General features: G+C 43.4%; 2 protein-coding genes across 3 annotated transcripts; both read left to right on the top strand.

Annotated features, from left to right (window-relative positions):
• Positions 1 to 4,065: 4,065 nt before the first annotated feature.
• LOC136425586 (perlucin-like) lies at positions 4,066 to 9,605 on the top strand. Of its 2 annotated transcripts, none has more exons than XM_066414506.1 (6): positions 4,066 to 4,174; positions 6,133 to 6,197; positions 7,514 to 7,537; positions 8,356 to 8,552; positions 8,982 to 9,159; positions 9,484 to 9,605. In XM_066414506.1, the coding sequence occupies exons 2-6, from the start codon at positions 6,152 to 6,154 to the stop codon at positions 9,495 to 9,497; spliced, it is 459 nt and encodes a 152-aa protein (XP_066270603.1). In that variant the 5' UTR covers positions 4,066 to 4,174; positions 6,133 to 6,151; the 3' UTR covers positions 9,498 to 9,605. The 2 variants fall into 2 exon arrangements, with proteins under 2 accessions (XP_066270603.1, XP_066270602.1); XM_066414505.1 differs by lacking the exon at positions 4,066 to 4,174 and adding an exon at positions 4,200 to 4,356.
• A 6,797-nt stretch (positions 9,606 to 16,402) lies between these two features.
• On the top strand, positions 16,403 to 21,446 carry LOC136425594 (uncharacterized). Its single transcript, XM_066414511.1, has 2 exons — positions 16,403 to 16,874; positions 17,792 to 21,446. The coding sequence occupies exon 2, from the start codon at positions 18,991 to 18,993 to the stop codon at positions 20,482 to 20,484; it is 1,494 nt and encodes a 497-aa protein (XP_066270608.1). The 5' UTR covers positions 16,403 to 16,874; positions 17,792 to 18,990; the 3' UTR covers positions 20,485 to 21,446.
• Positions 21,447 to 26,351: the final 4,905 nt, after the last annotated feature.

Below are 26,351 nucleotides of genomic sequence, written 5' to 3'. Positions count from 1 at the left end.
TGGCTAAATAGAGTTAATTGTATGAAGGGAGTCGGCTACGGAGAGAGGGTCAAATATGCAACCCTTGATGATATTGCGGCTGCGAATGTTACCCTCCATGGCCAAAGTCCCCGACAAATGTTCTCCCTATAGCCGTCGCGGTTAGTCTGGTAGAGACTAACGAATATAGGTGGCGGTTCGACGGATGTGACCCATTCAGTTGAAAATCGACCCTTTCTATGCCAGCGCGTGTTTTAAAGGATCTCACAAGTAATTCTATATGTGGGTAAAGATTTCCAGGCTTTTATTGTCGAATGTTCATTGGCTTTGAGCCCAATGTCTTGAATGTATTTCTACAAGACGGTAGTAAATCCCGTGTGGTATCGTGTGGCGCAATCGGTAGGGTGTTTCGCCCACAACACCGATATGCCCCGATGTTGTGCCCTTGGGAAAGGCACTTAACACGACTTTCCTCACTTTACTCAGGTGTAAATTAGTACCTAGCTTCGGTTAGGGACGTCCCTCGGTTAGAACGTTAAATGGGGGTCCCGTGTTTGAGGAGAGCCACACCTCGAGCACGTTAAAGAACCCACCGCACTTATCAAAAGGAGTAGGGGTCCTTCCCGGTGTGAGTGCTTCAAAACCGACAGTCCTATGGCCGCACATGGGGCAATTGTGAGTATTGAGGTCACCTGAGTTAGCGCCGAATGGCAGCCGCTCCAGACCCTTGCGATCTAGCCCCGCCAATTGTGCGCTCCTCGCAATTCAGCCCCTAGCTGGCTGCGAAGAGAGAGTAGCTGGCCTACCTAATAATAATGATAAATGGTAATAATGATATCCCTTATTAGAGCCTAATCTGCAGTACCGCTCCCGGCCGTATGGAGAAATGTGACAAAGGAGACCGTCAAATTGTCAAATTTCCGTCTTTTCGGGAATGGGGAAATCGCGAAAGGTAACTGGTGCCCATAATAATGGCCCATTGCAAGCTGTCATGTCCCAGTCGAACCGATGAATAATTGAGTAGAAAAAAACGCCATCCAATAGTAGAGACTACTAGTTGAGCTACAGGCAGAGATTATAACGAGCCAGCTCAGTAAGTTAGTATCAACTTCAGCGTGCAGTATACATTATCTCGCAAGAGGCGCTGTTGTACTCATAACGATGGGAAAAAAACAACAAAGGGATATCACTGGTAATTGTGTTGTTGTCAAGGTGCTTTGATAAGATACTTATTGATGCGTGGTTCGGGAATGGCGTATGGAACTCTGCATAATGTACATCAGAAGAACGTATATTTCAAACTAACAGCAAATTTTAAGACCTCGCTAGAACAAATTGAATGTTGTCTATGACTCAGCTGTAAAAAGGACTTAACAGATCTTCTTTAAAAAACAACAGACTGCTCGAAAACAAGCTGCATCATGATAGTTACAATATCTGGATACATGGTTACCGGTCGATAAGCTTCTTACGACTTTTTTTTACCACGCTGATTTTCTGAAGTGTGCGTGGGTCAGCTGGGCGAAGCTTTTGGCCTGTAGCAAGTCCTTATTTGGGCATGATACTGGTCAATGTAGATGTATACATGTATATACATGCCAGAAATATTACAGAGTATACTCTGACACACCGGCTAAAAAACCAAACAAAGTACTTGAAGAAGACAACTGAAAAACATGAAAAACAAGCGCATCCTCAGTGCCCGTTGCCATCGCTGAAACTGCTTCTGCCATTTGTTTTTCCCACGTGGATTTTCAAACGTGTTTCTCGGTGCAATTCTGCGCCTGCCACAAAGAGCTTTTCACAATACTGTGGATTTTAAAAGATGTTTTCAGATACAATTCTGCGCCTGCCACAAAGAACTTTACACAATACTGTTTTATAATATACACGACAAAGAGTTACAACTTTGTCCCTACCGCGTACCCCTGGGGTTTCTGAAAAGTTGTAAAAATTAACCAAATAGGTGAATAATTTTCCCGAGAATAAAAAGAGCTGGATATGAAGTAACACGTTGACAACTCTGGTGGAGTCTAGTCACAACGATCCATTTTCAATTGATTATGATATTAAAAAAGGTGTATTTTTTCCTTGGTTCCCCTGCATTCGAGAAATAGATTTTTAAGATTCCTAAAACCAAATTAGGCCGAAATGTGCCTGAGGGGCGACAGACAGTTCTGATGACTGGATGATGTCATTGATTTGATTTGATTGACAGGTTGTTATTATATCGAGGGAAGCACGTGAAAGAGTCACCGTTTAGCGCATCCTGAACGTTGCCATCGCTGAATCTGTCTCTGCCGTCTGTTTTTCCCACGTGGATTTTCAGAGGTGCTCCTCGGTACGAATTCTGCGCCTGCCACCAGAGCTTTACTCAATACCGTTTCATAATATACACCACAAAGAGTTACAACTTAGTCCCTACTAGACCCCTTGGGTTTCTGAAAAGTTGTAAAAATTAACCAAATATGTGAAAAAATTTCCAGAGATATAAAGAGCTGGCTATATGGAGATACACGCTAGCAACTCTTGTAACTCAGTCGCAACGATTTATTTTCACTTTTTAATCATATAAAAAAGGTGTATTTTGTTCCTTTGTTCCCCAGCATTCGAGAAATATTTTTCTGAGATTCTTGAAACCAAATAAGGCCGAAATTTGCGAATGTTCAGCCTGAGGGGCGACACACAGTCCTGATAACTGGGTGATGTCATCGATTTGATTTGATTGACAGGTTGTTATTATATCGGGGGGAAGCACGTGTAAGAGTCACCGACTAAACGTTTGCAAACTATAACCAGCATAGAAATTATAAATCCGAAAATTTACAAGTAGGTTTTTAACATTCTTTGTGTGCATATATAGAATTGTAGTCGTAGCAAACAGTATCTTTTAATATGGTATGTTTTCTGGTATACACCAAACGGGTTTAAGATGACAACACTACAAACTCCATTTGACAAGATAAGTGTATCTGTATGAAAAACAAGCCCCAGCGCATCCTGTCAGATACAATCTCTAAAACAGTATGCTTGGCAAGCTGTAGTAGCTGCTTACAATTTCTTCCCACTTGGATTTTAAAAGATGTTTTCGGGTACAATTCTGCGCCTGCCACCAGAGCTTAACACATTTTATGTTTTATAATATACACCACAAAGAGTTACAACTTAGTCTCTACCGGACCCCTGGGGTTTCTGAACAAACTGTAAAAATTAACCGAATAGGTGAATAATTTTCCAGAGATATAAAGAGCTGGCTATATGGCAACTTTGGTAACTGAGTCGCAACGATTCATTTTCAATTTGTAATCATATAAAAAAAGTTATATTTTGTTCATTTGTTCCCCTGCATTCGAGAAATATTTTTTCTAAGATTCTTAAAACCAAATTAGGCCGAAATGTGCCTGAGGGGCGACTGACAGTCCTGATAACTGGGTGATGTCATTGATTTGATTTGATTGACAGGTTGTTATTATATCGGGTCGAGCACGTGTAAGGATTGCTGTCGGAACTTCTGCAAGGCATAGAATTCATAAGAAAATTTACATCCGTAACTTTACAGGTAGTTTTTAACAATTTTGTGTGGCTGAAATGTAGTCATTTTAAAGCGTCATGTCGATCATTATGTGTTGCTCTGTAGCAAAGACCGCACGGGCAAAAATAACAGCATTTCAAACTCCACTTGAAATGATAGAAGTATCCGTATCACATACTGCGCATTATGACAGTTACAATCTCTAGCACAGCCTGGTTGACAAATCGTAAGCTTCTTGCAGTTTTTTTTAACCACGTTGATTTTCTGTGTGCTCGGGGCCGCTGAGCGAAGCTTTGGTTCTGTAAGAAATCTTTATTTGGGGAAAAAAACTAGTCGAAGTAGATGTATGCATAAGGGGTGACGTCATGAACTTTGGAAATTATGAAACGGGCTAAAAAAAACATTAAGACGTGTCACCGGAACCGGAAATAAATCACACACTCCCCTTCGCAAGCAATGAAAGCCGTTTTCTGATTGGATGAGAACGTATCTCCTCCCATGCACCTTACATAAGGAGGCATCTGATTGGTGATCTTAAGAAACGGGGGTTGTCATATGATTTGATACCTAAAAAAGGCGTACTACGTACGTTTTATGATCATATCTAGCCGGTATTTATATCAGCTACGTCGTTCGAGGTTCTGCAATTGGAGATCAAACCAGGTGGGTTCACTTCGATTATTGCTTCTTCCTTTTCTATCCCACTTTGGTCTATGGAATACTTTTATCTCTTTCTTCCATATCGAGAAAATACTCCGATATTATCCCATGTTACTTATTGCAATCTCATTTTTGGCCTGGGAAAATCTGTCAGGATTGGGGCATTTGTGGCTTCAGAAGTGCAGGTAGGATGTAACTTTGTAAGGTTTGGCCAGAATTCTGGGTTCATTTTATGATTTTGGGGCGAACCGATGTTCCCCGGTTATACTTTGAAATCTCTTTTTATCTTTGCCTGGGAAAAATCTGTTGGGATTGGGGCATTTGCGGGATCAGAAGATTGTTGTTGTAACTTTGTGAGGTTTGAACAGAATTCTGGGTGCATTTTATGACTTTGAGATGTGGAAAGACACACCTGAGAAGGATGGCTAATTCAATCCCTGTGCGGTAGAAAATCTAGCAAAGCTTATGTGTGTCGGGGTTTGCCTCTGTCGCTCTAAAATAAACAGAACAATGGTTTATTTTCTTTGGTTGCCAATACAATGTATTTTATCAGTGCATACCACTGGAGTATTCTTAGTTTGAACAAAAAGTAAGTAGTCTTGAATTGCTTGTATTTCATGTATTTCCCGGTTGGAAGCAATGGTTTTAACAGGTTTTAAAAGACCTCTACTGTGCAAATGTGACGTGTGCTATACATTGGCGTCCCGGCATGTGTTTCCCAGCTATGGGCTTGTTACACTCGGCTGTAGGCCTTAGTAGTTCTGAAGGGGCTTGGATTCCGCCAGTACTTCAGGTGTAATCTCCACTAGACCCGGCCGTGCGAACTGTAGCAATCGGTTAGAGAAGGATAGTCTCTACCAGACTAACTACGCCGGCTACAGGGAGAATATTTGCCAGGGTTTCACTTGCAGGGCGAAATGTAATGTGATCTTCACAGTGGACTGACTCTACTGGCTAATCATTCCTTTTTGTGTTGAATTCTACGATCCATGCGCCCGTATTTGTATTTCATGTATTTCCCGATTGGAAGATTTTTTTTCGCTTCAAGGCATCCTCATTCGAGGTGAAGCATGATGCTTTTTCAAGTAGCTAATGGTAGTGCAATGCGGCTTCGCTACGGCTCGCGTTTTGGCCAAGCACACAGGGTCACCCCTACTCTTGGGTTCTTTTACGCGCAGAGGTTTGACGCTTGAGGATAATGCCCGAAGCTCCTCTCCCTCGCTTACGTCACCATCCGAAATGACGGATACAATCCCTTACAACATGTCCCCTAGGATCGAACTCAGGCCCTAGGATCCACGGAATTTGATCCACATGGCGAGGCAGCGGGGTTGCGTTACCGCTTGCGCCACGGGGACATGTCTTTGAACAGAGGTCTTAACTGTGCAAATTTGACGCGTGCTTTACATGGACGTCCCTGCATTTGTTTCCCAGCTATCGGCTGTAGGCCTTAGCAATTCTGAAGGATAGATTGTTCCTGTCTGTCTGTATCTATATAGCCGGTATAACCGCCATTAGGCGTAACACACCAGCTAGAGAAGGGCTTAGAGAAGGGCTTAGATTCCGCCAGTACGGACTCTCAAGTCTCTACTTCAGGTGTAGTCTCCACTAGACCGGGCCGTGCGGACCGTAGCAATCCGCTAGAAAAGGAGGCAGCATTTCTCAGTGGCGTTAGCTCACCAGAAAAGTGTATTTCTAGAACTACCCATATTTCCGTTTGGAGCGGCCTCTTAATCTCAGTAGCTATGATTATTCACTAGAAACAATGTTTAGGACTTTTGCACACGACTATTAACAAGCAGCACATAATCTGCTATCAATATTGTTAGTGCTTCTGGACTTAAGCGTTGCTCCCGCCTCTGTTTATTAAACAAATAGGACACTATAAGGTTGGTACTGTCTACATTGTGTTACTCACATATTGATACGAGCAAGATTTGATGACAGGCCATCTTTTTCAGTTGTATCGAAAACTTCAGGATGGCCAACGTCACTATCCTCGTCGCTGCGTTTCTGATTGCTGCGGGTGAGTTGCCTTCTTTTCTATGTCGTACAAACATGCATACACACATCTATAATGTGTGTATGCATGTGTAGCTTTGTGTAAAAAGCAAAGTGTAGCTTTGTAAATCTTTGTTCTGTGTCTGTTTTTTATGGGCCATGGGCCTGATACAAATAAAATAAATATAATGATACATGTGAACTGTTCATTGGTGTGAATTGTATTTCCCTCTGCCGGCTTTCCGTGCCATTTGTCGGGAACAAGCTTTTACCAAGGAGGTTTTGCTTTTACAAATGTGATGCCAAATGTGATGCCATATCTTACCGCCCTGCATGGCTTTGTCCATGTTCTCATGTTAATTCAATCCGTTTGTGTCATCTTCAGTTTTGATTCAGTAGAAATGGTCTCTGCTAATTCCATCCGTCTGTAATGAGTGGCTTTATGTGATAGCCCGGCGGTGGAAGAGTTCAATATACATTTTGTACGGTGGCATGTTGTGTTCATCACATTTTAGTAAACGAGATCACGACCAGCAAGTTTAGATTTAGAGTGAGCATTTAGACTAGAGTAGTCACATGTTATACTATTCTTCATTGTTCGTCTTTTTTTCTACCTTAAAGTGTTATATATGCATTGTCCCGTCTAGGTTGTATTGTACGTGTGGTGTGACCATTCTTCTGCGCCGTAGATTAAGATTAATTTACTGGAACTGTAGGAAGCTTGGACCTGTTTCTATTTTGTTGTTTCATCGATTGTACCTGTGTTAGCGCCGGTTGTGCCCAGACCCAACAATTTTACGTTCCTCGCATTAGATCCTCGCTCAGAAAGAAGCTAGTCTGTCTTGTAGTATAAAACCCGGGCCCACGCGTTGTTATGAGTGGCCAAAGGGCAAAATATAGTAGGTCTACATTGTTTGCATGGTCCCTACAAGTTACATTGCGGAGAGAAGGGAAGAAAGCTTGTAAGATTGCCGGATAAGTTTGGATTTGCTTGATAGTTCATCTGCGTTGGTGGTTAACATAGTGCAAAGCTAAGTTAGAATGAAAATTGTTTGAATATCGAATTTGTTGATAGTCCCGCGTTGTGGGATAAGTGTTTGGGGGAGGACAAGGGGTTTGTAGGAATGTATTATTCTCCAAGCAGAGGCTTCGATCGAGAGGGGTAGTTTTGTCCGGGAGTTTTAACGTTCCTCTTTTCTCGTTACGGTCGGCGAATGTAAGAAACCCCGGCAACTACTAACGTTACCCCCCCCCCCCCCCGACCTCTGCTTGGAGAATAGGAATGTATTTAAGTGATCGATCCATACTTAGAAATATTCTGACGTTATTTCTACTCTTCAGGTGCTGTGGAAGTCAGTGCTCAAGGTATTATTTCCGTTTCACTTATCATACACTCTCTACAGAAAACTATAAGCTTCAGCCAGTTATTGGCAATTATCTGTGTTAGTTTCAGTTGTGTCTTTTTAAAACTGTTAATGTTTCTTTGATTGTGTTCTAGCCTTAGCTTGAAGATCTCTATCATTAATATGTATGTTCATGGATTGAATGATTCCAATGTGTAAATGTAAATTCCACGCACACGTCCTACTCCCCCACGCCACACACTTCATACACTTGTTGTAGCGTTACACTGTCGAGACGAGGCTTGTGATCAGCGCGGTCTCCAGATTTAATTTTTTTTCCGTCCCACTCATTCTTTGAGATGTTTTAATTTGCGTTGTTCAATCTGTCATTTTAAGCCTACAAAATGCATTTTTATCAATCTTATGTCATGAAGTTCCAATTTTTTGGGACGGACAGGGTGACATGTTTTTCCGTCCCGACCAGCAAATTTGCGTCCTGGAACGGAGAGAAGGGTCCTGGATACAGCCCTGCTTGTAACGTTTCTATAATTGAATAGACGGATAAACGGTGATTCTTTTCTATATCCTGCAGGTGATGGCTACGTACCAAATGGACGCAACATGTACAAGCTGTACACGGTCCAGATGCCGTACGAGGGTGCACGGAAGACGTGTGTCCGACTTTACAACCATCTAAGACCAAGAAGAACGGTGCTGAGACAAGGACTGACGTGAAGTTTTGTGTGTTTCAGGTGGCTAAGTAGAGGGCTTCCCCCTCCCCCACAGCGGTCGAGAACCTCCCGCACCAGACTGACCCTTATTCTTTTCCACATCTTGCAGGTGGCTATATAAGGTATCCACAGGGACCCAACATGTACAAGCTACACACGGTCAAGAGGACGTACGAGGTTGCACAGAAGGCGTGTGAAGCTAAGGGAGCCCACCTGGCGGACGTTAAGACCAAAGACCTGCACAACTTCCTGGTCAAACGGATTAAAAAAAAGGCTGACTACTGGATTGGAGCGAAATATATCAATGTAAGGGATCCGATGCAATATTTTATGCTTTACTCCATTCTGCCCTCGTGTCACAATGCAATAATGTATAATGAGTGAGAAAATGTGTGGGGGGTGATGAGGTGGGCAATTAGCTCCACAGTAGACTCAACATTGTCAGCCACACTTAATTCTTTATTCAGGAGCTTTAGATCAAAATGCAGCAAGGATTGAAATATCTGATAGTAGTTCATGCAGACAGCCACGAAACCTTTGATAGTTCCAATCACATTTGTCACGATTGTGGGCTTATAGTGTTTTGTCCCAAACAGCTTTAAAACTGCTTTGTGTTTTTCTAAACGGTGCATTCAAAATGACAGAATCACAGCTGCAAGGTGCAAATAATGTCTCAAACATGTAACTGACCAGTGTTGTAGTTAACTAGTTCTCATTACTGTTTGTTTCCATCAGGCTGAAGGGGAGTGGAAATGGTCGGACGGGACTGCGGTGACGTACACCAACTGGTACCCCGGTCAGCCGAACAATTTGAGGGGTAACCAGGACTGCGGCCTGATGTGGCACCGTGACCAGGGCTACAGGTGGAACGACGACTTCTGTAACAAGAAGAAGTTCTTCATCTGCGAAAAAAGTAAGGAATCTTTTTTTCTATTGAGAAATATACATGCACAATGATGTAGAAGATGATTAGATAATCATGCAGTGTTAAAGGAAATCATGTATTCCCTTTGTGGATATCATATAAGCAGTCGCACATGGCTAGTACCTTGTGATCTTTATTACGTGTGTTGTATTTCATATTCATGTTTCATAACCCTGCATTGTTGATGATACATATTTGAATTGTTACTATACTGAGTGATTTTGCTTCTTGTGTCCGACTTTACAACCATCTAAGACCATGAAGAACGGTGCTGAGACAAAGACTGACGTGAAATATTTTTGTGTGTTTCAGCCGTCAGTGGCTAAGCAGAGGGCTGCCCCCCTCCCCAGCAGCGGTCGAGAATCTCCCGCGCCAGGCTGACTCCTGGATCCGTGGTTGTTGTTTTGTCATGAAATAAACAAACCATGAGATAACTTCTGAGTGCCTCGTCATGTTCCTGTGTGTGTGACACAAATGATTCGTCCCCTAGAAAAACCCTCTTCTCTTAGTAGGTGCTGTGTTACTGTGTGTTTATGTGTATGTGCTTGTGTGTGTGTGCGTCAATTGAGTCTAGTGATCCTCCCCTAGAAATCCAACTCTGCAACATTATGTTAGGGGTTTAGATTCATGCGTACTTCACAGCTCAAGACTGTAGGGTAATGTGCGTATGCACAAAATGTGTTTCTGCTTCACATAGGAAGGTTTTGAGCTAAGAGAAACAAGAAGCAAATGAAAAACAGCCCAACACACCCATCACTGATGAATGAACAACAGAAAAAAAATATTCACAAACGGTACTGACAGAACATTACAATCAGAGATCAACTGAAACAGAAATAACTACCCACGGGTAACAATGAAAACACTGCGACACAGGTAAAGATGGATTGTGAAACATTAAATGGATAAACACGTTGCAAATTAAAGACCGCAAATGACGCAACGCAATAAAAAAATAATTACCCCCCCCCCCCCACACACACACGTTTCTGACACAAAACACAGCAACAGAATAAAAGATGGACTGAATACACACAAATACATACATACCCACTCCGGACAGGGTACTACCAAATCACGACGACAGTTAATCAAAGCGTAATAAAAATGTATAACCTAAACGCTGAGGCTTTTCTTTTAACATCGGGCACAGTGCGTGGTAGAAGAAAACAATCGATTAATTACCATGTATGTATGTTACGAACAAGCCCCGTTCACAAACAAAAATGTAACTGTTAAGAAGTCCAGCATACACGTAACTGACAAAGGCACAGCGACAAAATAACAGATCGGATGGAATAAAATGACAACACACACACAGGTCGCTACAAAAACGTCTCGACACGGTTGAAAATAAATCAAAATACACGTTGTTAAACAGAACCCCTTACACGTGCGTCACCCGATACCATGACAACCTGTTAATCAACACAAGGACAGCGCATGCGCTGTTATAACCGGTGTGTTAAAGTATACTTTTCAAAGTTTCCGATGTCAATCTCTATACGTGTATTTACACCCACCAGTATTTTGCCCCAAAAGAACATGTTTCAGAGCAAAAACTTCGTTCACCGGACCCAAGCACACTTTGGGAACTTCTTAACGCATGGCTGCGATACATATTATGATTGATAGGATAAGCAGGGGCTTGTTTTTGAAATGGAGTGTATCAAAATGGCGGTTGAAGTGCTGTTGCTTCTACCAGAGTGCAAGGGTTGTGAACATGTAACTTTGTATGGCCAGCTCTACACATCTTGTAGTGGATTATTCACCTGTTTTGTAAATTTTTGAAACTATTTAACAACCCTATAGATGCCTGGTAGAGATGCGTGGCCTTGTATCGTGTATATCGCACCATACTATTGTGTAGGTCCAACATTTCAGCCCAATGTACCCGACTACGTTTTGGAAAATCCACGTGGGAAAAACAGCGAGCGGGGGCAATTTGAATGCTGTTTAGGCGGCGCACTAGAGTTTCCAAAGTGTCCAACGTTAGCTCCTATGTATACATGCACATCGACCAATATTTTTGCCCAGTTATAGACTTGTTATAGACCCATAACTTCGTCTGGTAAATAAATCGTAAGAAGCTCACAATTTTTCAGCCATGCCGTGTTAGACTTCACAGCTGGCATGAAGCCCTAGTCTCTAGCAGACTAACTACGCCGGCCGGCTACAGGGAGAACATTTGCCAGGGTTTCACTTGCTGGCCCTACTGGGCGAAATGTGATCTTCACTGTGGACTGACTCTACTGGCTGATTATTCCTCTTTCTGACGAATTCTACGCTTCAGACGCCCGTAAGAGGGCCTGGTGGAGGCTAACGTCGATGCGCCAGGGCTAGATACACCTATCTTTTCAAGAGTTTGAAGTGCTGTTATGTTAGCCTACGGGCTTCGATTCCATGGGAATGCATTATGTAGCCTCTACCAGGCCCCGCGGATCGCTGAAGATGAAAATATAATTAGACTGTGATCACTAAACTTGTGACCTAGTTGGTAAGAAATCTGCTGTCGCCAGAGTTTGTATTGCAGCTCAAAACAGAAAACTACTTACCCGCGACCCAGTATTTCTCCGCGAAAAATAGTAGTTCAGGTATAAAGTAGTGCGTCACAAACTTGACAGAGCTGTATACATTATTCCGTGCACGTTTATTAACAGTGAGGCGTAAATTGTGGTGAATTGTAGAGACTGGAGTTACAGACATCGTCACTGCTGTAAATACAGCAAAACACCGCTGGGCAGGACATACAACAAGGCTACAGGACAACAGGTGGACGCTAAGAACAACAGAATGGACACCAAGAGACTGGAAGAGACCAAGAGGGCGCCCCAAAATAAGATGGAGGGACAATCTAACAACCAAGAACCGCTCGACAGAGGAAAACTTGGAGTCTGACAAGGGAGGGGTTCCTCCAAAGGAGTGATGATACCCTGCAATGATGATGATGTAGAGGAACACGTCAGTTTTGAGACTGTATAACTTATAAGCGGGATAACGATGTTTGTTTCGCCCGGGGTCAATTTGCACCCGGATATGGTTACCGCCAACTGATGTGCGTCGGCTGCAGTATGAATATGATGACTTTCGCCGGGGGTCTAATCAAAGTGGCTTTTAAAAGAGAACGAGCAGGAAAACTTTAGCTCATATTTTGTAGATTGTACCCTAAAGTCAAACATATTCGATTCTTGTAATTTCATTGTACACCCTGCTATAAATTTTGAGGCGTCGAACCTTCTCACTTTGGGGTCCTTAACCATGTAAAACCCTATAGGTGAAATACTGTGTTCTGCTACCTTGATACTGGGGTGCGAATGTTACTAACATGGCCTGAGAAAAGAAAGTCGGCAAATCCGAGAATCAAGAAATGAAATTGGCATGGCCTTCGCAGAGACTTAAAGGAAGTGACGAGACAACTTTAAGAAGCCGTATGCTTTATTAGAGTCATTTACATAGCATAGTAGAAAACCCTCGCCTGGCAGTCAGCTGACTTAGTCCCAAGGTAACTGTTCAAGAGCGCCATCTAGAGTGCATCTGTTGAACTGCAGTCTATAACACAGAAATCTTTATTGACACGACAAAAGTACAGCGACTTTCGTAAGGTCTTCTACAACTATACATGCAAACAACAAACAATGGGATACAAAATGATTCACCTACGTACAAGTATAACAATGTCAAGTATATGAATACTTCAAAATGCCGAGTTTATCCTATCACTTACAGTACTAGTTCTACGATCTAAACATTCTTTGATATATTTACCTATTTGTACACACTAAGGGTTGTCTCCTTCTGGAATGTATTTGAATTTATCTATAGACATGATCTTCAAATTAAGCTACTAGTACTGTATTTGTGATGTTGGAAAATGCTAGACTTCACCGCAAACTTAATCACAAACAACCAAATGACGGTTAGAATGATAGAATATGATATCCATAACGAACTATGATACACTGATACTTTAATATATGGCATTATAGATGTCCAACATTGATAATATATAGCAAACAAGTGCTTTTAGAAAAGCTGGTCTTGGCTTACAGCTTTCTTTAAAAATGAACAATAAGTTATTAATGTAATCATGTACATAAGAGGCAATTAAATATACAATTTTGATAAAACGTGCGACAACGATTCCAACGGAAGCACACGGCAGGAATTGCAGGGACGCCGTACGTATCGCTTTTTTTCACGCAGCTTTAACAGTTTTTATTCTTTCTTTGAATATTTTTCTTTCCATTTATATATTATGACAATTTACACACAGCAGCGCAACACTCTATAGATAATAGCTATGTTGTAAATACTTCAGAAACATGAATCAGATCTAGAATTAAGAAGTGATCAATATATATGTGAACAAAAGGTACAAAACAGAAACATGAAACAAGAGAATACAGTTGTACACCCACTGACACATGAGTAACTTGTTGCAACAATCAATTGAAAACAAGATATAACGATTCCCACTTCTTGTTATGTTTACATAATTTGTTCTTAAGTGTTGCAATATTTTTCTCTAATTTGTATATATACTTGACAAAGGCAATAAATCTTTGGATGGATAGATTACATGAGTCTCGGTTTTTATATATAGATATTTTTCCTAACAGGATAATGACATTTGAGATGACTGGTGTTTCGCTTGATAAGTCCCCCGACAATACATTCAATGGGCTATTAATATCTATGTAGTGTCCCGTAGTGAAATTATATATATGCTTAATGTGCAGTCTCAAGCAATTTGTAGCCCAGTCAGCAGTAGAAATTGGCCAAATAGAGTCAACTGTATGAAGGGAGTCGGCTATGGAGAGAGGGTCCAATATTGCAACCCTCCATGGACAAAGTCCCCCGGCTAATGAGAATTAAGAAGTGATCAATATATATATGCTTAATGTTTGCAGTCTCAAGCAATTTGTAGCCCAGTCAACAGCGAGGCTACGATGGTTTTTAGCTTACAGCATATTTATTTATTTATTTATCAATCTTTAGGGTAGTCCCTTCAGTTAACAAGTAACTGATTTCCAAGGGAGCCCTAAATGATTATTTGAGCATATGATTACACAGAACGCTTCCTTCTGTCACGAACTAGTCTGTTTCCAGATATTTATCAAATAAGCAGACGAACAATGTAGGGGAAGGCCAACGTTGCCCAGGAAAAGCGGATAATGTTCATATATAATCTTAACCTACTCATGACGTTCAAAAGGTGCCGTACGTGTACATGAATATAGGTGGCACTTTGACGGGCAGCTACAGTATTATATGGGCTCTTCGCACGGCGCCTGAAAAGCGGTCCTTTTCATGTCAACCTGAGTTTTTTAAAGTCTTAAAGGTCATTAAAATGTATGGGAAGACGTTTGGACCTCTTGAAGAAAGTTTTCACTGACTTGACATTTATTTCTTGGCATATTTTCACATTTTACAAGTCATAAGTTTATACCCTATCATACCCTAATCTGCAGTACCGCTCCCGGCCGCGGCTGGGAAAAGAGTTAAAACGACCGTCAAATTGCCAAAGTTCGGTCTTTTCGGGAATGGGGAAATCGCGGAAGGCTCACAAAGGGGTGTGACGTTTTGAGACTTGTTTGACTTTGGTTTCGAAAATACAACCATCTTAAATCGAGAATGACAATATTCGAGACATTCACAAACAAAACAATAGATATTAAGCCATATATGACAGGCTCCCTTCGCATTTTACCAATAGAAATGGTCGACTTTATATTTCCTGTCAATGTTTTGTTCTTAGGAGCTTCCACGTCTAAATCTCAATCATGGTTTGACATGTGGACAGTTGAACGAGAAGATGTTGGACAAACACAACGTCTTGTTAGTCTTTTTGTCAACAAAAAAAATGCGATTTCCCTTTCAAATGCTGTATATGTGGATTGCGTATAGGTGCAGTATAACTCTAAACGCCAGGGGGAGCCTCTTGATGGGCTGACTTTTGCTATCCATGGCACCAAATCATTATGGTCTTATCTAGATCTTCCAGGGAATTCAGAGCTGTGTACTTAGTGCTTACAAGTTCTTTTTATCTCCATGAAAAATGGAGATATAGTTTTGGGTGTGTCTGTGTGTCTGTTTGTCTGTTTGTTTGTTTGTCTGTTTGTCTGTCTGTCTGTTTGTGTTTCCGCACCACTCCAGTCAGCATAACTCAAGAGCCTCTCGATGGATTACAATGATATTTGGTATGTGGGCGGGTGTTGTGAAGCCGAAATTCAAGGTCGATTTTGGGCCCCCTGGTATGTGACCTTGGTACTGCAGCAGAACTTCAATTTTTGTATCTTTTGACCTGAACGTGTGGTCTTGATTTTTGGGTGGCAGATAGCTTGTTTAATTTTGCCTTCTTCTAAGCATTCGTAAAATTATAACAGGTCATGCGAGCTGTGCAGACTCATCCGCTTCAACCATTCGCTTTGTCTGCTTCGTCATGGCTCTTTTTGGTTACAGGTCGTTTTATTTAATTATTTGTTTCGCCACAATGTATAAACTAATGGCATTGGAAATAGTTTTGCTACAATCACTTATATTTCACCGAAGTCAATTAATAGAATCATCTGAACTAGCTATGGTGCCTATCCGTATGTCACAACATAGCAAATGCTGTGGTTGGCCAAGCTCAGAGTATGAGCATGTAGCGAAACGACTTCTACCGTTACCGTGTAGCGAAACGACTGTAGCGAACTGACAACGTAGCGAAACGACCGGTTATCCTTTCTCAGTCCGCTGAAAGGGCTGGAACAGACAAGTGTGACCTAGTCCCGTGCACTTTGCCTGGCACATTCTCATGTAGCGAAACAACTTCGAACGTTACCATGTATCGAAACGACCGGTTACCCTTTTTCTGCCCGCTGAAAGGTCTGGTAGAGACTAGTGTGACTTCGTCACATGAACTTTGCCCACATTCTTAAAGGTACACCTAGGTTTATCCGTAAACAAAGGAGTCAGCGGTGTGAATTCACCTGTCCCGAAATGAGGCTAACACAGTCAACATGTCAGAGTATTGACCCTGCCACGCAACGTCACTTCCGCTTCACCGGGACTACTTTTCAGTCTGCCGAAAGGTCTGGTAGATCCTGGCGTGACCCATGTAGTCTCATGAACTTTACCCACATTCTCCAAGGTACACTTAGGTTTACCCGTAAACAAAAGAGCCAGTGGTGTGACCCATACAGTCACATGAACTTTACCCACATTCTCCAAGGTACGCTTAAACAGAAGAGCCAGTGGTGTGGATCCCCCCACCCGAGATAACACATTCACGGGTTCCGCGAAGCCAGGATGTGGCCTGGCACGGACCTGCACGAGAGGACGAACTTGGCATGATAAGTTTGGACCACCTGTGCGCCTTTAGTTGCTGCGCGACTTGACTACGTTTTCTTAAGACGGCGTCACTATGTCAAGGACGTTCGGTGGAAGTTGTTGATCGCCAGAAGGTCTCCGAACGTCAAAATCGCCAGAGAGTCGAGCGTATTTTTTGGCTGAAAATCTACAGTGTCACTTTGGCAAGGCTCGGAGACCTGAACATCGGCCGACCTGTAAAAACGGCGTCGAGAGGGCACTAGTGTTGTTGTATTCTTGTCGAAAATATCTCATTGAGTCCAGACGTGAAAGGTGGGCTATTCTCCTGCAGTGTGAGGGCGGCTTAATGACAGCAAATCTCTGTAGGCTGGCTACACCTTCCAGACCAGGTAGGTTCCAGGCGTTGTCTTTGTAATCTTCTTACTTTAACCTTAACTTACTGTAAATACAGAAATGTTCGCGGTTGGTTTATGTTCCTGGGTTTCGCGGTGAACTCTTTACTATGTTTTGCTAGACTCTACCAGCCTCTGCGGGTCGCTGGGAAAATAGTAGAAATTGGCCAAATAGAGTCAACTGTATGAAGGGAGTCGGCTACGGAGATAGGGTCCAATATTGCAACCCTGCGGCTGCGAATGAAACCCTCCATGGCCAAAGTCCCCCGGCAAATGTTTTCCCTATAGCCGGCGCGGTTAGTCTGGTAGAGACTAATGTCAAAGTTTGCCCGTCTTGCCCCTTGTCTAAGCATTAACGTTACGTACTGTACATGATACAGTATTATAGGGCACCTGTTATAGTGAACTCACGAATGCTAACAAGTCCTGTTCTGGCATACTTTATTGTTGGTTGTGACGTGTTCACCTTTCCGCGAATTTCGCGGTTCGTTTGCAGCCAGGGGTAGCTCCTGTTTGTTGTCATGTCTCCTCTCCCTGCGCTTTAAGAGGGTGTTTTTGTTGCAGGTTGACCTGAGGTCACATGTTATCACGAACTACATCGAACTGTGGTATGTTATTGTTGACAGTCACGATCTTTGTCAATACCACATGTAAGCCTAGTAACGCTTGTTTACCTAAATCCGATGCACTTTTGTTAAGAGTTAATTGACACCAATCTGGCAAAAGAATTAACCATTATTTTTTCTGTTACATGCCGATATTATTGATTACCTTTGTCACTGATGCTATACATGTTATATTTCGTCTCTCGTCCTGTTGATACAAACATGTTTTTAAAAATCACGGATATGTGTTACCCTGCGGATTGAGGTAAAGTAGCGTTAAGACTTTTGTGTTTCTTAATTACATTGCAGGTGTTGTAGCCGCCAGGGAGTGGTACGAGGTGCGGAATAACTTAACCATCGCCGCGGGTGATCCGACAAGTGGCCCGTGACCGCTCTGAGTCAACACAGCAAGCTAGCCAGCTCTGTCGGGGGGGAACTCGGGAAACGGTGGGCACGTGGAGACACCTGAAACTGCCTAGACAAAAACTTACCTGCATACACGCATGTGCGTCATATTGAACGGAACGAGAAAAGTGAATAAAGAGAATATTTGTACACGTAAAGTGATTTATTCAACCGACGTCTCCGCGACCGTCTGTCACCTTCCTCAGGGCAATTCTGACTGCTTCACCTTGCACTACCGCTAGGTGTCGCTGCTTACAGATGCGTTCCCAACCGAGATAAGGTTTGCACGCGTTAACATTATCCTACGGACACCACAAATCTGGTGGTAAAATATGGACAACTGATTGTAGAATATTCACGTATACAACAACACCAAGCCTCTATCGAGGTCGATCAAAAGCGCACCGAATTCAACCGCAGACATAACGCGCCCGCCCCGATGTTAGTGTGTGTTTGTGTTTAGTTGGTTCAGCGTTTCGCGCGATTACCCGGTACAACAACAGTTGACTGTTCTGTCAGGCCGTCGCTGAGGACATCATCGGGTGCCAACGCGTGGAGCTTGGATAATCTAACGTCTCTCGTCCGTGTCATCCATCAGCGTTCGTAACCCGGTTGTACTGCTGAGTCTCGTGTCTCTCCTGGGGTAGCCTGACGAATCGCGCTCCTAGTGGCCAGCCGGCCTGTAACCGCCATCCCCCTTGGGCTGGGGGTCAGTAACCTCCGGCCGAGAGCTTGTGTAAATACAGGCTGGGGTATCAGCGAGAGCTGTGCACCCTCTGCCGGGTTCAGTTTCCCTTGTGTTGTCTCTCACAGGTTGAACCGGATTCTTACGGTCCGGGCCATCATCAGCCTCGTCAAATTGTAAGACGCCCGACTCTCTTCTGAACGGCAAGAATTGACAAGACGGCTGCTAATCTGAGGACTGCTGAGGCATAGAAACCAAGTTAGACAGTCCGTAACTCTGATGTCAGAGTTCCCTTGTCTCTCCTTACAGTGCCAGCGAGAGCTGTACACACTCTGCCGGGTTCCGTTTCCCTTGAGTTGTCTCCCATGTGATGATCCTTACAAAGTTTGTGGCCATCATCAGCTAGACGTTCAGAGCCATGGAGAGCGGCGCCGTCACGCCTCTGTACGCCGCTAACGTCACACGCTGCCTTCTCTCCGCGTTAGGAGTGGCGGCGAACCTTTTGATCCTCTACATCATCGCCAAATACGCCTCCATCAGGACCATCTCTAACGTCTACGTCGCCAACTTAGCTGTCGCCGACGTCAGTTTCTGTCTCTTCGCGCTCGTCCAGGGCGTGTTTTCGATACGTTTTCACAGTTTCAAAGGTCGAGTCGACAATCTGTTAGGTTACTGCCAACAGATGGATGTCGATGTTGCAATCAGTAGTGGAAATGTTGCAAAAAGTAGTGTAAATGTTGCAAACAGTAGTGCAAATGTTGCAAAAAGTAGTGCAAATGTTGCAAACAGTGGTGTTAATGTAACCATGTCAAACGCAACAGCAGAATTCCTACTAGCAAACAACTGCACGTGGAGGAACATGGAGGCACGGAAGCTTCACTCTCTTCTCGACGCAAAACTGAACTGCGACAGTGCAGACCTCGTCAGCTCAAGGGTCTGTGACGTAGGCCGGGTTCTTGCCGTATTCCTGGCCTGTGCCAGCATCTTTCTCCTGACGGCCATCGCCGTGGAGCGTCACCAGGCTATCATCAAGCCGCTGGACCACAGACTCCGGCGGACGCAGAAGAAGGCCTTCCGGACCTGCCTCCTGATGTGGCTGCTGGCGTTTCTCGCGGCGACGCTCGACACGGTGGTGCGGAACCTTATCGCAGACGACTGGAATTTCACCTACACGAGTCTGTTCGAGTGCGTGTATCTGAAGCCGGATGGTGCCGTCTCTGGTCACGCCTACCTCTCCTTAGCGATCACCATTTCCTTCATCCTGTACGTGGTGCCAGCCGGCGTGATGATTCCCATATACGTCAGGATATTCGTGACGTTACGTCAGCCACGACCTTTCCCAGCGAGGGCATCGGCCTCCAGGACGTTACATATGATCTTTGTGGTGACGGTGTTCTTCCTAGTGTGTTGGCTTCCGTTTCACGTGACGTCGTTTACGGCGCATTCCTACACCGATGGCGACAGTCTCGTGACGTTTTACGTGGCTACAGCACTCGCCATACTGAACTCTGTAATTAACCCCTTTATCTACGCTTTCATTGGCAAAAACTTTCGACAGCACATCAAGAGATTATTCTGCTCTTCTTCCCAGAAGGAGGATTCAGGAACGCGTTACCGCGCGAGCTCGCGGTCACGAATCGACTCCATATACGGCTATCGCGACTCTGTGATAGGCGTTGACACCGCTGTGCTCCCGCCTTCATGTATAGCTGCCGTGTTGAGGTCGCCTGAGGTGACGCCGTATGGCAGCAGTACCAAATCCTTGAGATTTACACCCGCCAATTGTGAGCTCCTCGCAATTCAGCCCCAGGCTGTAACAACGTATGTAACAACAACGTTTGTACCGACGCATGTGACAACGCCTGTAACAACGCATGTAACAACACCAGTATCGAAGACTGTGAAACTGTAGCGAAATCTGCACCGACGGAAGAAAGGATTAGATTTCGGTCACCCTAGCGGTTTCTATGGCACTGCAGCAGAACTGTTCAGGCGATGCCGTGGTCATTACTCTAGATGACTGACGTAACGCTACATGTTACATCATCGATTACGTTAGCTATTGTTTAGATGTTTGGGGGTTGTATTTCCGACCCTAGCAAAAACCTGCTGACTCCGGCCTTTTGGGTGTCGGTCGCTGACAAGGGACATAGAATTTTCAATCTGAGTATGAAAAGTCAAAACAGAATCCATGTGGTCTTGCACATTTTCGTACAGACTTCCTGTATTTCACCCTCTGTTAACAGATTAAGGCGTTAAGCAGTTTATGTAGTAAAATATAGTAAACATTGTACTTCTTTGTCCAGTTTATCAATATACTAAGTCTTAAATTTGTACAATCTATATATGTATGGTTGCAATATGAGTGTCGTGACGCATTCCAGTTTTACGTTGTTCAACTGAATTTGTTGGACTACTTCGGCCGAAATCTAAAAGGAAAATAAAAGAAAGGGAATCCCTACCTACCGACCATATATTTTTTCAGGACCGTAACGGAAACATGTACAAGATGTTTTCACGTACGTTAGCCAATATTAAAGTCACTTTCCTCTTAAAATCGCAGAACCCACATTCTAGAAAAAGTGGGACTTTTCGGCTTCCACTGCCTACAAAAAAGAAGTCAGCTTGCCTAAATATAGCCAACAGTCGTATTTAGTAGCCTATTGTTAAAACAAAGTCAGTTACAGTTCACTGTCACATGTATGTTTTTCCTATATTTCTACAATGTATTTGCAATAAGACTTTCTATTATATTGTTTAGTACGAATCCTAACTAAGATTTTTTTGTACTTCTATTTTGTACTTTGTAGTTGACCGTACGAAATTTACTGTAACGTTACTTCTTGTTGTGTCAATAAAGCTTCTTCTATGATATCAAGGTGTCAGCGTAAATATATCTCACTGACAAGTGCACAACACCGCTTCGAACATATGTATTGATAACAAAATGTATCCAAACGTGACCGCGTACTGCTAGGTCAGCCAAGGACAACCCAGTTCCATATATGGCCCTAACAAATAAACTCAAACAGTAACGTTAGTAGCGTAGAATTACGTGGAATCAAAACGGCCGATTACGTACGCTGTGCTAGGAAGGAGGAATGCATGCCCTCGTGGTTATATTATCTACAATTTGATGGACTTCCAGTCCGTTTCACATGAGCGTTATGGTCCCGAACAGAATGTAACAAAATGTAGCGTTGGTTCGACCGCTGACCAACTCGCAGGGTCAGCTAAGGACAACTCTTCCAACTACAGCCAGGGTCAGCTAAGGATAACTCAGTTTCTTCCAAATACGGTCATGTTCTTCGAGGACTCATCATCTAACCAATCATAGACGGCCAAGTGTCCATAGCAACAGCATATAAACAACCGTTACATTAAGAACTCTACTTCCCTAGATTCTGGTCACCTTTGTCAAAACAGCTTGAAATTTCCTTCATTAAAAAAAGTTACAAGGCGACGGAGTTAGTTTTCCTCCACGGAGACTCCTGATGGCGACTGGACGCCACGCCGGCCGTGTACACCGTGAGATCGGACCCTCTGTTGCTCATCCTGTGAGGCCAAGACCAAGACCATGGAGGCAGGCTTCGTTCTGCTGGAAGACAGTGATTTCAAAGTCACTAACGTCCATTCTAGGTCTTTTGTAAGTAGCATCTCTTCGTTACTAGTATCTTTTCTTTTTATGACCACTATGAGTGACCGCTGACCGCGATTTAACGTTTAAAGAAAAATAGTTTCTCACTGGCGAGTTTGTTTTGCCAGATTTAGCCGTTAAAGCAACTTAGAAAGCAATTTGTCATGGCTGATTCAAATCTGAGTTTCAAAGCGATCGATCGGACGGGGTGCACTTCACTCAGGTGAAAATGAGTACCTAGCTACATGTAGCTTCGGTTAGGGACGCCCCCCCCCCCATAAATGGAGATCCCGCGTTTGAAGAAAGTCACAACTCAAGCAAGTAAAAGAACCCACTACGCTTATCGAAAAGAGCAGGGGTCCTTCCCGGTGTGTCTGGATCACATAAGTTTGTCCGGATATGCAGCTTGTACTCTTCAGTACAAACCTGGTGTGTTACACCATGATGCGGTTTACCGGGTATGCATTACTAATAAACAAACAAACTTGTACGATCTATCCTACCAAGTGAGCAAGTGCGGATTGGTGGCATGGTGACATCAGAGTGAGGGATAGGGGGGCACATGCCGTTCCCTGATTGCCATGAAACTGTATAAAAACACTGTAGTGACCTCATCTGACCTACAATGGAAACTGGCCTCAGGTGACCCCGCATGGAATCGAACATGCGTTCGGATCGAATTACGGAAGATCGAAGTCTTTGCTAGGTCAACATTCGAACTCAGACGTGTTCGAATGCTCGTTTTTAGAACGTCGTCAACGGTGACATTCGAACGAGTCTGGTTGCTATGCGAAGATTCCACCTGAACCTTTTTTTTTGTTTCGCGGGAGTTTCCATAGTGATTCCCATGCTGCATGTAGTTGTATTGATACTATAGCTAGAAGTAGTAAAAAATGTAATTGTTTCCCTCATTCAATGGGTCTGTCCGAGAGTAAGAATTTGTCACGCAGACGACGTCATGTTCCACTGACTTGCAATTAATCATATGGATGATATCAGCGCGTGCATCAACTTTCGTCCATTTCTAAAAATAAAGAAACCAGAATCTGTTTGCAACCAGACTATAAATCATGCCAACAAGCTACAAAATGAGTAAATAAAAGCCGTCAATTCCAAATAATGTCGTAAAACAGATACTCCTGTCATACCTTGCCACTTTTTCCCATGGTAATCTTTTTGCTCCACGTGCATTTTTTACAACTTAGCTGGAAAATATATTTTGAACCCTGAGCAAAGACTTCCAAGAAAAGAAATGTGAATGAACAGAAACGTAGAGTTTATTATTTGGTATGCCATGTTCTGTATGTTCAGTCTTTTGTTCAACCTTCCTGACCGCGGAGATTTCATGGTAACTTTTACTAACATTTATCTTTTTCTCACGCTCGCGTCAATGTTGGGGTGCCCAGGGGATGTCATCCATATAATCAAATTAACATGGCCTTATTACAACTTCCAGTGGAATTTCTTATCCATATACACAGACTAACATGGAGTTATCTTACTTCTCATAACGACCGATCCGCACGAATTGTGGGAAGCGGTGTGGCGTATTCTCTATCAGACTAACTACACTTGTAGGGAGAGTATTTTTGCCAGGGGTGTTTTGCCACCGTAGGGTTTCGTTGGCGGCGCAGTTCTGTATTTTTCAATTCTATTAAATCTTTATAAATTCCCGCGGACTGATTCTCCTGAATTTGTTCTCACGTTCTTTTTTCCGACTTCTACTCTCCGTACCCCCGTAGGAATCCTGGCGGAGGCTAGGTGTGGTGCACGCCAGCGGGGGTAGAGATGCCCTGATACTGGCATGCAGCATGCTGGGCCGCAGAAAGGCTACCAATGATGCTGAAGAGCACTTTGGGTGAGAAACACAACAATCATTTATCGTTCCTGTACATATATTACATAGAATTTGTAAATACTGTACTTCTAAAGCGTTGGAAGACGATACACGTTTCATTTCCAAAATGTTCACTTAATTACAACGAAAGAACCGCATTGGTTAAAGAAGTCACCACGACCTACCCGAACCTTCTCACATTCACGGACGAACAAAAATCCACTTTCCTCTAAAATCACAGAACCAACAAGTTGCAGAAAAAGTGGGGCTTTTCGTCTTTCCCTGCTCCCAAAAACCAAGTCATACCCAACTTGTCTAAACTTGTTAGAAATAGCCAGCACTGCTCCTTGAGTAGTCCCTTGTTACAACATGTCAGCCACTGTCTTTTTCTCCACATGTACAAATGTATGTCTCCTGTGCTTCTTCCATGTAACGTGACTTGCAAGTAACATTTGTGTACGAACTTGCAGAAAAACTTTTCATAGAGAATGGCTGAGACATTAGTTTAGCACATTTGCATGCGATGCACATGCACTTTCACCATACATACATTTAACTCTGTTTCAGGTCAAAGAACTCTGTCTTCCTCTGTCCTTGCCGATGTTTCACTGAACAACGTGAGAGATTTGGGTGGAAGGCCATGACCTACGGTTAGCCTGTATGCACGATACGTTCTATCTGCGTATGGAACGTTCGAGTGCACACGTAATGAATTACGTTAGGTTCGAGAAACACGGTTTCGAATGAATCGAACACTCAAACGTTTGTTCAAATGTAGAGCTTCATATGTTGAGTGAAAATGGCACAGGGCCGGACCCACCGGAATGGGGGGCAACTACCGACCCCGTCCGAAGCCACTCCGGCCCATCCAAATGACCGCCCGGAGGAGAAGAGAAAACTACTGAGGACTTACATTTACCCTATGACAAACGCGTCCCGGGTGTGGGAAGCGATCGTTGCGATAACATGCGTGGCAACGGCTTGCATCGGCACTTTCAAAGTATCGTTCGAATCCAGACACACAGAGCTGTGGATCCTTATGTACATCTTCGACGCCTTGTACCTCATGGACATCATACTACAGTTTTTCTACGTGTACTTTGACTACGGCGTTCCAGTGACCGATCTTAAGCTCATCAGACGGCGGTACATCAGACGAACGTTTATTGTCGACCTTCTTTCCCTCTTGCCGCTAGAGCTGATTGCCTTTGCAGTTCCAGGGCAGTCCTTTTGGAGGACGATGGCGATGTTTCAACTGAATCGTCTTTTGAGAATGTATAGAGTCCAGACTTTCTTTGGTACGTGAGTTTGTTTCTATATCACAAAACTGTTGCATCTACTAACTTTAGAAGGAAATGCCAAATATAACAGCGGGGATTTCCCTTTCAAATGCTGTATATGAGGATTGCGTATAGGTGCAGTATAACTCTAAACGCCAGGGGGAGCCTCTTGATGGGCTGACTTTTGCTATCCATGGCACCAAATCATTATGGTCTTAATATCTAGATCTTCCAGGGAATTCAGAGCTGTGTACTTAGTGCTTACAAGTTCTTTATTATCTCCATGAAAAATGGAGATATAGTTTTGGGTGTGTCTGTGTGTCTGTTTGTATGTTTGTTTGTCTGTTTGTCTGTCTGTTTGTGTTTCCGCACCACTCCAGTCAGCATAACTCAAGAGCCGCTCGATGGATTACAATGATATTTGGTATGTTGGCGAGTGTTGTGAAGCCGAAATTCAAGGTTGATTGTAGGCCCCCTGGTATGTGACCTTGGTACTGCAGCAGAACTTCAATTTTTGTATCTTTTGACCTGAACGTGCTGTGGTCTTGATTTTTGGGTGGCAGATAGCTTGTTTAATTTTGCCTTCTTCTAGGCATCTGTAGAATTATGACAGGGCATGTGTAGACTCATCCGCTTCAACTATTCGCTTTGTCTGCTTCGTCATTGCTCTTTTTGGTTACAGGTCGTTTTATTTATTTATTTGTTTCGCTACAATGTATAAACTAATGGCATTGGAAATAGTTTTGCTAAAATCAATTATGTTTCACCGAAGTCGATGAATAGAATCATCTGAACTAGCTGTGGCGCCTATCCGTATGTCACAACACAGCAAATGCTGTGGTTGGCCAAGCTCAGAGTATGAGCATGTAGCGAAACGACTTCTATCGTTACCGTGTAGCGAAACGACTGTAGCGAACTGACAACGTAGCGAAACGACCGGTTATCCTTTCTCAGTCCGCTGAAAGGGCTGGAACAGACAAGTGTGACCTAGTCCCGTGCACTTTGCCTGGCACATTCTCATGTAG

This window comes from Branchiostoma lanceolatum, chromosome 19 (genome assembly GCF_035083965.1).
Source record: "Branchiostoma lanceolatum isolate klBraLanc5 chromosome 19, klBraLanc5.hap2, whole genome shotgun sequence".
NCBI lineage: Eukaryota > Metazoa > Chordata > Leptocardii > Amphioxiformes > Branchiostomatidae > Branchiostoma > Branchiostoma lanceolatum.
The sequence above is the reverse complement of the archived record's forward strand: the minus strand, read 5'-3'. Positions and strand labels throughout refer to the sequence as shown.

Coding starts and splice junctions, on each gene's coding strand:
- LOC136425586 (XM_066414505.1), top strand. CDS start 4,280: ATGTTACTTATTGCAATCTCATTTTTGGCCTGGGAAAATCTGTCAGGA. Junction 4,357..6,132: donor TTGTGGCTTCAGAAGTGCAG/GTAGGATGTAAC, acceptor CATCTTTTTCAG/TTGTATCGAAAACTTCAGGA. Junction 6,198..7,513: donor TGCGTTTCTGATTGCTGCGG/GTGAGTTGCCTT, acceptor TCTACTCTTCAG/GTGCTGTGGAAGTCAGTGCT.
- LOC136425594 (XM_066414511.1), top strand. CDS start 18,991: ATGGAGAGCGGCGCCGTCACGCCTCTGTACGCCGCTAACGTCACACGC.